General features: G+C 37.7%; 1 protein-coding gene across 1 annotated transcript in view; it reads right to left on the bottom strand.

The window, feature by feature from the left end:
- The window catches only part of LOC127787898 (probable E3 ubiquitin-protein ligase ARI7), a 72,184-nt gene that overhangs the window by 8,470 nt on the left and 49,662 nt on the right, over window positions 1-14,052 (bottom strand). The window contains exons 9-12 of the mRNA XM_052315965.1: window positions 9,413-9,520; window positions 8,181-8,271; window positions 7,989-8,078; window positions 5,134-5,181 (exon numbers count right to left, since the gene is read on the bottom strand). Of these exons, the coding sequence (XP_052171925.1) occupies window positions 5,134-5,181; window positions 7,989-8,078; window positions 8,181-8,271; window positions 9,413-9,520 (337 nt within the window). The remainder of the gene's footprint in view (window positions 1-5,133; window positions 5,182-7,988; window positions 8,079-8,180; window positions 8,272-9,412; window positions 9,521-14,052) is intronic.

Below are 14,052 nucleotides of genomic sequence, written 5' to 3'. Positions count from 1 at the left end.
TCATCCACAAATACCATATATCAAGGCATATGTAGTGGATGTCTTTTGTAAGTTCATCCATCACAACAATAAAGAGGTAATACCAATCCTTGATGTAATTCAATTATATTTGGAAAAGCATTGGTATCTCCACCTCCAGTTCAGAACACATTTTTGATTGCTGATGCATATCCTTAATAACCAGTATATGAGCAATTCAGACTCTTTTCTTCTCCAACACCTTCCACAAGACTTCTATGGGGATTCTATCATAGGCAATTTCCAAGTCCACATATATCATTTGCATTTTGTCTGCCTTCAAACCATTCTATTATACATCTCAATACATAGACAGTTCCATTGCTGACCTACCAAGCATAAAACCAAATTGATCTCCAAGTAAGTTTCTCTCCTCATCCTTTATTCAATTACCCTCTCCCAAAGTTTCATAGTGTGGCTCATTACCTTAATCTGTCATAATTTCACAACTTTGCATCTTTTCTGATAAATAGAGGAAAGAAGGCTGACACCATGGTATACGTATCTGTGCATTATTGTATGTTGCATGCCCTAGAGCCTCCTTACTGAGTATTGTACTCATGCATGTATGAATGCTAAACATTTCAAAACAAGCAGATGAAGGAACCTAGGAAGAGGGAAGAAGACTTCAAGGGAGCTGACAGAATTGTTATTTCATTTTGGAAGTCAGGCATAAAAGCATTTTAATTATTCTTTTGCTGATGATAATGTTGGATATTCTTAATAAGTACGTTAGAATCTGATAAATTGTTATGGACCTTGTAAAACCTACATTATGTTGATAATCTTGGACCACGGACAAAGTAGTAAGAGGTGTCAACAGTGAACTGGGAGTCAATTGTGACCCTCACCGAAGGACGACAAACAGGATACTTGATTGTGGACCTACAGGTAACCTAGAAGATCGATCTTAAAAGTAAAGAGTCAGCTATTGAACTGGTTGTCTAAACCAGAGACCAAGAAATCTCAATTATTGAAAAGGACAGTCAACTGAGTGATTGACTATGGCTTGGAACATTGGCAGCTCTAAGTGGCAGTAGACTGTCAATGACAAAATGTGTTGGACATGTGGAGCCTGATTGCTGAGCTGGTATGTGGGTCCACTCATATGGTCAGTGGGCAGGGGTCAAGGGGGCAGCGCCCCTTGCGGGGGCTCAGGAGCAGAGCCCCTGGACCCTAAACACTAAACAGGCCTGAAACCTAAACAGATTAGGAGTCCTGTTTGAATTAGGAGTTCTACTTTTTCCCTAGTTTTCGTATATAAATATGTGGGCATAACTCTTGTAATGGTAACCTTCTCAAATGGTGCACGATTGTGTTCCAGTTTTTTTTTTTTTTTTAATTGCTTGATTCGTTCCCTAACAAAATGCAGCCTATATCCATTAACCAAGGGACAGTGAACTTAGGGGTCAGCTGTTGACTACTCAGGACTTATCCAAAGGGAAATGCCTAGCCATGATAGACACCAATCATACCAACCTTGCACAGTCACCCTACTTGGAGGTTACTTTCCAAATTCCTGATACTAGCCCAGAAAGGTCACCTAGAGGCACTCACAAGTTGATCAGCAGGCTATGGGCAGCCCCGCAAACATGCAATAAACAGTAAAGTTAAGATGGTAACATCCGAGGTAAAGACAAGGTACCACACTAGGTATTCCTTGTACCAACCTAATGCAGTCACCAATCAAGACCTGGCCCAAGTTCGACCCGACCAAACCGGAACAGTATCACCGAAATAGTAGCGCCAGAACAATATTTTAATACTTCTTAAGTTTTAGAATTCTACTTGATTTATGATTCTACTTCATGTTTCTACTTGATTTAGTATTCTACTTCATGATTCTACTTGATTTATGATTCTATTTCATGTTTCTACTTGATTTAGGATTCTACTTCATGTTTGATTAGGGTTTTATTTTTATTAGAATTCTAGTTAACTTTTACTTAGGATTTATTTCTATTAGGATTTTAGTTGGATTTTGTTTACAAATAATAGATGGATTTTGATTAGTCAAATACTATAAATATGCCTAGAATCTAGAGTTTGTAATCAAGTTTTTCTCAATCAAATTTCAGCAAACTATTTGATTTTTCTTAGCAAAACAGTCTTGTTTTTGCGTCTTCTTGAAAGCCAAGCTTCGGCCATTGAAGTTCACTTTTTCAAGGGTTTATTTTGGTGTGTTTTTTTCACACACACGCTACACGCTGCATCAGGTGGTATCAGAGCAGTTCATCAACCAATCAGATGGCCAATCTTGAAGGTAGCGGTAGCAACCAGCCTCGTGACAGTGATCGGGGGCTGCCCACGATTTGAAGAGCAATCGAAGAACAACAGGAAATAACTCGTACAATGGAGCAGCAATTGGAGCGAATCCGCAACCAATTGGGCGTTTTACAACGAGTTAAGGATAATCAAAACCGGACTAATAGCGTGAATCAAGCTGGCTATGTTAAATCGGGAAGACCAGCCATTAATCCTATCCTCATTAATCCTAGAAGACCAATGATGGATGATAGCGACGATGAGGATGATCTTGGTCGTATGATAGCCAACCCTAGTGGTAAAGGGGTTAGGAGGAATGCGCAGCAACACAACTATTGGGGAAACGATGAGTATAAACTAAATAATGGCTTTTCGATGAGTTTGGAGCTTGATTTCGAAGATTATGTTGTCCTAGCAACCTCAACGTTTGCAAACTCAGGTCTGATTTATGCTGCTAACATGATAGAAACTCTAAGATTATTGACTCATACTGGGGTATTTTCCAATCCCGAAGACTCAGGCATTGCTTCACAACCCAATGATGGTGGCGTTTCTTCTAATCGGCTTGCGACTGTAAAGGAGATGGAGGTCATGATAGCAAATCTTTCTATAGTTTATTCAAGCTCTAGCACGATTGAATCGAAGGCAATAGGAACATATTTAGCTTCGCGATTGCAAAAGCAAGATGATCACATGGGTCTCTTTGTGGATAGGGGTGTTGGATCTCCCAAGCTAGTTAACTCGGGTAGTGCAACTACTTTTGATATTTATCTGAAATTAGATTCCGAAACTAAAAATGTTGTAACAGCTGCTGCTATAGCTGATCAAGTGCTTAGACCAGAGAAGGATTCAAACATCAATATTTTAAATGATGGAGAGACTGCTGGTAGTCATGGAATAAGCCTTTATTCAAAACAGTCGCAAAAGAATACTTCTTCAGGCAAGAAAAATCTACGAATGAATTCAGAAGCTAATGAGGAGTCAAAATCAAGAAAGCTAAAGAGAGGAGAAGGACCTGTGATAAGATCTACCAAATTAGAGAAGCGCTCAAGATGGAATGTTCAACATCCTCAATCTAATAGTAATAATACAGTGGAGGCAGATGACAACAAACATGGCAATGGCTGGACCCATGCCAACGCAGATATGGCTAAGAAGGGGAGAAATGTCTTTGCTCATGTTCCCTTAACAGAAAAGTTCAAGCGGTTCACGAAAATGTCAAACAAAAGTTGCACAAATAAGAAGTATAAGGCAACAACTGACAAGTATAGGAAGCACAAGATATTTGAGGTTGGAGATGAAATCATAATATTCTTGAAGAAGGAACGGATTTCAGCAAGAAAGTAGAACAAGTTCAAGCCAAAGAAGTATGGTCCTTACAAGATTCCAAAAAAGACCAATGACAATGCTTATGTTGTGGATTTGCCTAATCATATGGGTATTTCTAAACATTCAAAGTGGTTAATCTCTCTTTGTACTTGCCGAACGTGGATTTGTCTTACTCGGATCAAAATTCGAGATCGAATTTTTTCTCAAGTGGAGGTGAATGATGCGGTCACCAATCAAGATCTGGCCCAATTTCAACCCGACCAAAACGGAACAGTATCACCAGAATAGTAGTGTCGGAACAATATTTTAATACTTTTTAAGTTTTAGAATTCTACTTGATTTAGGATTCTACTTCATATTTGATTAGGGTTTTAGTTTTATTAGGATTCTAGTTAACTTTTACTTAGGATCTATTTATATTAGGATTTTAGTTGGATTTTGTTTACAAATATTAGATAGATTTGGATTAGCCAAATACTATAAATATGCCTAGAATCTAGAGTTTGTAATCAAGTTTTTCTCAATCAAATTTCAGCAACCTATTTGAGTTTTCTTAGCAAACCAGTCTTGTTTTTGCGTCTTCTTGAAAACCAAGCTTCTGCCATTGAAGTTTGCTCTTTTAAGAGTTTATTTTGGTGTATTTTTTTCACACACGCGCTACACATTGCGTCACAACCCCTTTGAATCCTCCAATAATGTTGTCTTTATGTCTTCTTCTAACTCAACTTGTGGTTCATATATACTAACAAAGTTCTTCTCCTAGAACAACTAGCCACATTATTCTTCAAAATCTTATCAATAATTATTTGCACTCCTTTCCTTGCATGATCTTTTCTTGAGTACCGAAGTTTATACTAAGACACTGACAACATTTTAGCCTTCTTTCAAACCCATCTCGTCTTTTAGAGGCATGTAATTCCAATTTTCTCCAGATCATCACATGCACCACTTAAGATTTTTCAGTCAAATTTCTGGCACTCCATGATCCAATCCTTGATCTATAATCCTGGGCTAACATCTTTACTCACATTCGTCTACACAAATTTAACGCAAACCTGGCCATTGATGTAACAGCCTAATTCATTTTTTAGTGTAATAAAAGGCAATACAACACGTGGCTGAGAAAGTTATGCCCCAATGACTTTTCATTTGTCTAGAATTCACATTTAATCTAACAAGTTTTACACTAGCTAACAACTACCTATGCAACTAAAAATCTTCATTCTGATAGAGTCCTTTGCATTTTCACTTTTCCTTGTTACAAAATATATGACTCTCCCCTGACCCCTGCAAAGCAGGGAGCCTCATGCATTGCTGACGCCCCTTTTTTCTTGTGCTTATAAGCTATTCTAAGTAGTTATAGTAAAATGCATCAAGAATACATTGACACTGTACAGTTCATTGATCAGACAATCACAGTACTACCCAAATCATTCATCAGATTTTACTTATTCAGTTAAAACCCATCTCCCATAGTGTCATCTAATAAACTGCAAAAAGTAAAAAAGAAAATACGCTTACATGCACAGTCTGCATTTGGTGCAAGTCAGCAAGAGCTTTTTGCCTAGACTGCCAGCAAAGGGAAAAGGCAAAGGTCAGATCAAACAAAAAAGAAACAGAAACAGAAAATCACTCATATCAAAGTACCAAGTAAATGTTGCACAATTGCAACTCACAGAGAGCTAAAACATGCAAAAGGAGAGATAAAAACTAACAAGCAGCAGAAAAAGAAAAAAACCATAAATAACTCAAGAATGCATATCAATGATTCCTTGTGGACTTAACAGATGGAGAAAAACCACTTGTTAGAAAAGACTGAAGCAAAAAAAAAAAAAAAGCCATGGAGAAATAAACCAAAATGGTACACTCTAGAAAAAACTGCATGATTCAATTATTAAAGGTGGAAATATCATGTCATGTATGCCCCCAAGCAAATCTTTTGTGCAAACAATAGGTGAAAACAATCTTCTAATTAGAGACCGGTTTGACAGAGCTTTCAATTTGCTGTTTTCAATTTAGTTTTTCATTTTTTATGTTCAATTTCTGTTTCAACTTAAAAATAAAAACTTGGGATAAATAACATTGCTACTCCCTGAACTTTGCACTACTTAACAAACTGCTCACTGTACTTTAATTTTTGTAATCAGAGCCACTACTTTTGTTAAAAATTTAAAATTCAGTCTCTGTTGATTTTGAATTTCTTTCTTCTACCTCCTCTCTCCATCACCAGTGTAGTGATGTCAAACAGGGCAGCCCAACTGACGCAGCGTGTAGCGCGAGTGTGAAGAAAACACACCAAAATAAACCCTTGAAAGAGCAAACTTCAATGGCCGAAGCTTAGCTTTCAAAAAGACGCAAAAACAAGACTGTTTTGCTAAGAAAACCCAAATAGGTTGTTGAAATTTGATTAAAAAAAACTTGATCACAAACTTTAGATCCTAGGTATATTTATAGTGTTTGGCTAATCCAAATCCATCTAATATTTGGAAAACAAAATCCAACTAGAATTCTAATAGAAATAAATCCTAAATAAAAGTCAACTAGAATCCTAATAAAAATAAAACTCTAATCAAACATGAAGTACAATCCTAAATCAAGTAAAAACATGAAATAGAATCCTAAATCAAGTAGAAATATAAAGTAGAATCCTAAATCAAGTAGAATTCTAAAACTTAAGAAGTATTAAAATAACATTATGACACTACTATTTTGGTGATACTGTTCCGGTTTAGTTGGGTCGGCCTTGGGCCGAGTCTTGATTGGTGACCGCATCACCAACACAGGGCCAGCCATGGGCCCTAAAGTGTTGGGTTGGGCCAGACCCAGCTCGTTCATGAGACAAGTTGAGCCAGGGCCCGACCTGTCAGCACAAAGCCAAGCCTGTCCAGGGCGGGACGACCCCAGTAAAAGCCCATTGGGCTCTGGCCAGGTTTTAATATAGTTTTAAAATGAATTAAAAATTACATTTATTTATTTAATGAATAGAATCTAAAAATATTTTTAAAATAAAAGAAGTAAGAACTTAGAAGTTAGTGGTTAAAAAGTTCGAAAACTGAAACTTTTATTCTTTAATAGTTTCCACTTTCTAGTTTTTAATGATCCAATTATACTTTTATAAAACTATATTAAATTTTATAAATATTTAAAAGTTATAAAAAGTTCCTCATTCAAGAAATATATATTTAGTGTTTGTTTAAGGTGATTATAATTTTTTGTGTATGAGATATAAATTTTTTTAGGTAATTGATTATGAGATATAATTTTTGAGCTTCCACTTTGTAGTGTTTACTAACTTAATGTTCAAACAATTAAGTGCAAGAAAGTAAAGTAAAAAGAGACCAGAAATTTATAGAGGTTCAGTACACGTTATAATTTTTAAAGTAGCAGGCTTATTAAATTATATATCAAAAACTTAAAATCAAAATTGCAATATAAAAAATTTGTAACTTTCTTATTCTAAAAAATTAAATTTAGGCCGAGCCCAACGAGCTGGGCTTGTAGTGCTGGCAGGCCAGGAAAGCAAGCCCCAAGTCTGGCCAAGCTTTTTTCAGGTCAAGTCAGGCTGCAGGCCCAAAATTGTTAGGCTCAGCCCGACCCTATCTAGACAACAAGCTAAGCCAAATCTGACTCGTCACAGGCCAAGCCAAGTGGGCCCACAGGTCACCCGACTTGTTTGACATCTCTACACCAATAAAGTCACCAGACCCTAGGTAATCCCTGAGGCCAGTAGTAAACATCAAGAGTCGTGGGAAGAGAGATAGAGGTCAGTGGAGGGGAGAAGAAAATCATGAAAACCGAAACCGTTAAAATACCTTTTGGTGTTTTCATTTTTCCAGCAGTTTTCAAAAAATTTTAAAATAAAAACAAGGAATCAAATGCCATTTTCTGCTTCCACTTCCAAAATTTTGAAAACAAAAACTGAAGACAGAAGATGAAAACTCAACAAAAAAGTGCTCTTGATAAATAGGTTTGCTAAGACCAACAAACAAACATAACCAAATGGTCGACGACTCTATCACCAGTACAGTGTGACCTAATTGGTATCTCTATCACAACAAAACAAGAATAAGAACAAAACTTATAATAAAAAACTAAGAAAAAACAAAATTATTACACAGGATATATCCATGCAATATCAAAATAGATACTAATTATACATTGATGCAAAAATTACTAACCCTATAAGAACAAAAACATTAAGTATACAAATCAAGCAACCAAAAAAGTGTCCAAAGTTTAAACATGAAAAAAAGAAAAGGAGCTCCCAACTCTACCTAATAGCATATAAGAATTCTTTATCAGGAAAATATGTATGACTAAAAGAATCCAAACCATAATTAGCACATTTGAGGGCATGCTAACAAATTTATACGTACCGATTGATTGGTTGCCCACCGTTCATAATAGTGAGTATATCTCTCAAGGGAGTTTTTAGCCATTTCTCTCCTCCTCTCGGTTTCATCATACTGCAACCAAAAACATATACAGAAGAACGTCAAGAGTATAAATTAGCAGCATAATCCAGAATATTATCTAAAAGACACATAAAACATGAGAAATCCCATTACCACTCCCTCTTGCTTAGCTGCCTCATAACGGTTACATGCATAGAAACCACCTGTCCTCTCTCCATGATCAGTCCATGCACCAAGGCATAGCCTGCATGTAACATGGTTAAAGCCAGAAAGTAATCAAACAACATTTAGGGAAAATGTCATAAATACAACATACCAAACCTTTATCCTACCATGTAGAGTTAGGAAAAATGTCATAGGAAAATATGATGCCATGCTAATTTTAATGAACTTGAAGCACTCCTGAGGCACTAAGGGCCTGTTTGATTGCAAGCATGGAACTTACATAGAAAGAAAATAAGTTCTAGGCAATTCAATTGCCTAGAACTTATTTACATGGAAATTATCAATTAGAAATGTTTGATTGAATTTTATTTTCTATGCAATTTCCTCCCCAAACCCACCCCCGTCTTCTCCCTGCCTTCTCCTATCTCTCTCTCTCTCCCCCCTACCTCCCAAACCCAGTTCTTTGCCCTGCCATTCTCCATCGCCGCCATCACTGGAGAATGGAGAGATCTAGCAGCACAAGACCATGCTGCCCTACCTTCTCCCATCGCCACCATCGCTGGAGAAAGCATCGCCACCATCACTGCCTTCTCCCATTAGGACCTGGAGAATAAGGTGGTGCCAGAGGAAGGAGATGAGGTCGATGAGGCGCCCGTCGACCTGGATTTTCGACTCCAAGGAGGTGCCCCCATGGAAGGACCAACTCATTTTCAAAGCCTTCATGGTAAGCTACCCATCTCTCTCTCTCTCTCTCTCTCTCTCTCTCACAAACCCAGTTCTTCTCCCTGCCTCCCCCCATTGCCACTAGCGCTAGTTGCAGCGGCCATCGTCTCCGTTGCCATCTTCGTTGCCCATCATCAATGGTTGCTGCAACTGCCAATGGCCGATCTTCACTAGCCATGGCTTCTCCTTCGTGCTTCCGCTTTTCTTCTTCTTCTTCTTCTCTGGAATTTCTTTTCCAAGCCCCCCCCCCCCCCCCCCCCGAATTGATTTTCCAGCAAAAGTGAGAATTGGAATTACCTAAAAAATATGGCTAATCAAACAACACCAAAACTAGAATTTACATGGAAAATATGGCTAATCAAACAGGCCCTAAGTTCACATTTTAAGCGGGAAAAAATTCTAGCAAAAAGAAAAAATGCAGAGCTTTCCATCATATACGGGCAGCAATAAGAATTATGCGTGCAACATTAGTTCACAACATGGCTATTAAAACTTACCAGCAGAATTCAAATTTGCAGGGAGGTGTGCATGTCATGTGCATACAACCTTGGTTTTTTTCAATCGGTCGCTTGCATTTTGGACAAGGCTTGGAATTAGCTAGTATCCTGACAGTAAAACATCCACTTAGCATTTTGCAAAGACATAAAATGCCAATACAATAAACCCAGCTTTATTTTAATAGCAGACAATAGATGCAAAAAATAAGAAGACCAACTCCAACTTAATGACAGGGATGGCAGACAATTTTCTGCTATTAAAATAGATGCAAAGAAGACTAACTCCAACTTAATGAAAGGGATGGCAGACAATTTTCCTTAGTGAATCAAAAACTTGGCAATGTATTCAAAGAAGCAAAGCAAAGTGATAGTAGATTCGTTTTCCTTCATAAAGTACTCAGCTATAAGCCCATATTTAAGCAATGAATCAATTGGCATAGCACCTATGGCATCTCCTTGATATTAGATGCAATGCATTATTGAATTCAGTACTTTACTGCAACAACAATCAAAATCCTTAATCCCACTACTTGGGTTCAGCTGAATCCAATAGTTTACTCTTTAAAAAAAAAAATATTTTGTTTGCGGTTGAAAAAGCCATCAATGCCAATGGAAACTATAAAAATCCTTAAGATACAAATATTTCATATTTAGATTTCAACAATTTCAGATCTTATTTATAAGACTTCAGCAATCTATTTTTGATAATGCAGCAAGCATGACCAAACTGGTTAATCAAACCACTGAACAAGATACCTGCCATGTTCAGTGTTTGAAGTTAACTGCTAACCAAAAATTAAGTACGATGTTTATAAACTTCTTCCTAGCCACATTTCCATGTTGTACAGGTTTTACAAAATCAACTATATAATGGAACACAACCACATCAATTATCTTCATTCACTTTCATTTCATGAAACTTTTCCATATAAAGACGTATTAGAACTTTATCTCATCATTCCCTTACAAGAGAGTTTAGTCAAGAAAGCTAGCCACCATAAAATCTTGTCACATTGTTCTTTTGCATGGATTGTATGTCAATGTGACTTTTAGAAGTCAATTGATATTACGAATGTCACCCTAACTTGGTTAGGATAAAATCTAGTTGATGATGAAGATGTTTATAAACTTCTAATCTCCATAAACCGTACATAAACATTCCTTCTGTGCGTAAGGGTTTGCGTTGAGGTTTGATAGACCTGAATTGCCTATTCTGCTTCAAGAAAGGTTGGATACAAAGGCTGTTGAAAGAGCGAGAGGCCTCTCAAAATGAAAGATTGCCTCTTATAGGTGCAGTGTTCTAAAACGCGCTAAGTGCTAGTCGAGCGTCAGGCTAAGGCCTAGCACCTAGAGCGCCTAGGCGGCACCTAGGAAAAAGGCTCTTGTTGCTCGCTAGGGAACATTGTTGCTTGTTCCTCGCTGCTTGCCGCAACAAGGAGCAATGTTTTTTACATTTTTACCGGAGGCAGAGAAAGATGGATACATACTGAAGGAAGACGAGATCGGCGACATGAGAGGACGACCAACAAATAAGATCGGCGACAAGAGAGGACGACCAACAAATAAGATCGGCGACAAGAGAGAACAACCAAGAGATGAGATCGACGGTGGCAGCGAACGACCAAGAGACGAGATCGGCGGTGGAGGCGAGAGAGGGAGAGAAACAACTCGCGACGAACGACCAGAGAGAGAAAGGGGAAATAGGGCGGCTCAAGCCGCGCACGACCCAGGCAACCCAGGCTGCGCACGACCCAGCGCCTAGGGGTGCCGAGCAGCCCTTAGTCACGGCGGCCAATGGTCACCTAACACCTAGGCGGCCACCTAGGCCGCATTTTCAAACACTGTATAGGTGAAAGGGTAGTATGGATAGCACATTGAGGGCTTGATCAAGTGCTCCAACAAAACAAGGAACATTGTTGGTGCAAAGACTAGTCTAGCTTTTTAGACAAAGCATGGCCTGATGGGGACCAGGATCCCCACCTGTGAATTGTGGGAGTTGGTTATAATCTTCATCATGGTAAGGGCCATATTTTTATGAAAAACCTTTAGCCATTAGTGACTTTCCCATGTGGCAGCTAGACAGGGCCAAGCAACTCAGTAATGCCTTAGCCCCAGCCTCCAGTCCACAAGTTCCAACGGATCCCATTGGAAGAGCTAACCAGCTCCCAGATTCTGCCTCAAATTCAAGGTGGTCTTCAAATGATTACTGGAGAAATATATCATGAGGAGATGTCAAGGAAATCCATCTCAAGAAGGTAATGATGCAGTGTGCTGGAAGAACTGACACCTAGGAGCATAGGGAGATAACTGGTATTGCTTGTTGGAGATATCAAGGAAAAATCATTTCATCAAGATGTTTCAAGGTAAGCAGATTAAATGGCTTGCTTTGGAGAGAGTGAGGAAGAAGTCCTAGGCACAAACGAAGACACATAGGGCCCATTCAGTTGCGGAAAACATTTTCTATTTTTCAATTCCAATTTTATAACTAAACATTTTATGCTTCAAAAAGCATGAACATTCACTTCTAGAAAATTTAAAAAATGTCTTTTTTGATGTTTTCCAATTTATAGTATAAAGTTGAAAAATTAGAAAATGTTTTCTGAAACTGAATAGGCCCTTAGTGTGTATCCTTTGGGAAAGGCAATCCTTATCAGTGAAGGGCATGAATATTCCTCTTAAGTATGCCTGCACTTAAACATGAATCCAGAGCATTTCTATGGACAGGCATGGGGGCCTTGCAACATGAAACTTTTTCTGATCTGTCAAGAGATTGTAACTATCACATAGAGGTTTCAGAAAGTGACAGCAGAGCCTAATACATGCAAACACACTTTTAGTCCAGTGCAACATAAAAGGTCGGATAAATTTCAAGAAAGGCATGAGACATCACAGGCGAATGGTTCGTGAAAAGAACCAAGTATGTCCATCACAAACTTGATCATGTGATAACCAATGACTTGTGTAATTAATACTTGCATCCAACTAACTCTGCTAGTGAATTGAGTAATTGCCTCATCAATTCTAGAATTGAAGGTATTCCTTCTTATCATAGCTAGTCCAAAGCCCAGATGCAACAGGATGGCATTTAGTAGACAACAAAGAGTAAAATCGTTAAATCTTAACTCAGATCAATTGTTTAAAAAGGGAGATTGTTAAGCATATTACTCACGTAATCAAGGTGGGATGGTTAAAATGGATAAATGCATTATGTATGTATGTGATAGTAAAATTCCTATCAAGCTAAAAGAAAAGTTGTACAAATAAGTATAAGACCATCTTTGTTGAGAGGCTTATAACATTAGGCAGTTAAGTAATAACATTGTGCAAAATATAAGTGTAACTAGATAAAGTTGTTACAGTTGAGGCACAACCATATAAAAGAAGATGACTAATAGACACGCCTATGAGCAAGTGAATAGAATAGAAGAGGTTACTAGAAAAAGAAGTAAAGGAAAACCAAACCAACCTTGGTGGGAAACTTTTTTAAACATGATAGGGAATATAATGGTCTTGTAAAAGATATGGCCACGAATTTCAGATGATTGGAGAGCTAAAATTCATGTAGCCAACCCCACCTAATGGGATTAAAGCTTGTTACTTTAACATCTCTTATAGGTGAATAAACTTGACAAAAATAGGAAAAGACTCATGGACACACATTGAAATCCAAAGACATCTACATCAAGCATATGATTCCTATACAACTTTTGCTTGATCCAACATGAAATATTGCTATGTATATTTGCATCCAACACTGCCATTTAGAACACACAAGATTAAAGAGGACCGAGCTCATGGGTTTTAAATCACTTTTTTTTTTTCTCCAGACATAAGGCATGGAGATAAAGCTAAATCTATGCTAATAAAAGCATCTCAAAATGCCCAGTTGAAGCAACCAATACATCAGGTGAACTTCTAGCAACTCAAATACACCACAAGCTTAGGACCATTAAAAGCAATAAACAGAGCTCAGAGGTGTTTAAAGTTGACAGAAGGAAGAAATTGGAAGATCATGGGCAGGTTGCACATTTTCCAAGGCTTTTGTATATTTATAGCTGGTGTCTATAACAAGAACCCAGTAGCAGAGAGATCCAAAAAGATCTTCTTATCTTTCACATAAACAAAGAAGCCATTCAACAGGAGAAATTTTGGCCTCCAGGCAACCATGGAAACTTCAAAAAATGGAAAGCCGGGGAAACTCTAAACTTACTGATAAGGTCACAGATATGTAAACATCTACAGCTACTACTATTTTCAATTATTTTAAAATGAAGTATTACCCACTCAGTTTCTGAGTTACTTTGTAGTTTTAATTTTTGTGCGTCTGCAAATATCAGAACAAAAACTTCTTCAAACGGAAAGCCTAGCCTAGTTAAGGCATAGAACTCAAAGGTAATCAGTGCCCAAATGCAAATTTCATTCTTTAAATATCGTACCAATTCTGTAATTTCTTCCCTCTTTATCTTTCTTAAATTTTCGGATGCACACAACTAAAAACAAAGACACAAATATTTAGGAAGTATAAACACAGACAGAATGAAACGTTCAAAATTTTACAACAATAGTCAAATACACTTGAATGCAAATGCACCCAACACCTAATAATCCCACCTACCAATAAATTTTAGGTTCACCCACCC

The sequence above is a fragment of the Diospyros lotus genome, chromosome 13, assembly GCF_014633365.1.
Source record: "Diospyros lotus cultivar Yz01 chromosome 13, ASM1463336v1, whole genome shotgun sequence".
NCBI classification, from domain to species: domain Eukaryota; kingdom Viridiplantae; phylum Streptophyta; class Magnoliopsida; order Ericales; family Ebenaceae; genus Diospyros; species Diospyros lotus.
The sequence above is the reverse complement of the archived record's forward strand: the minus strand, read 5'-3'. Positions and strand labels throughout refer to the sequence as shown.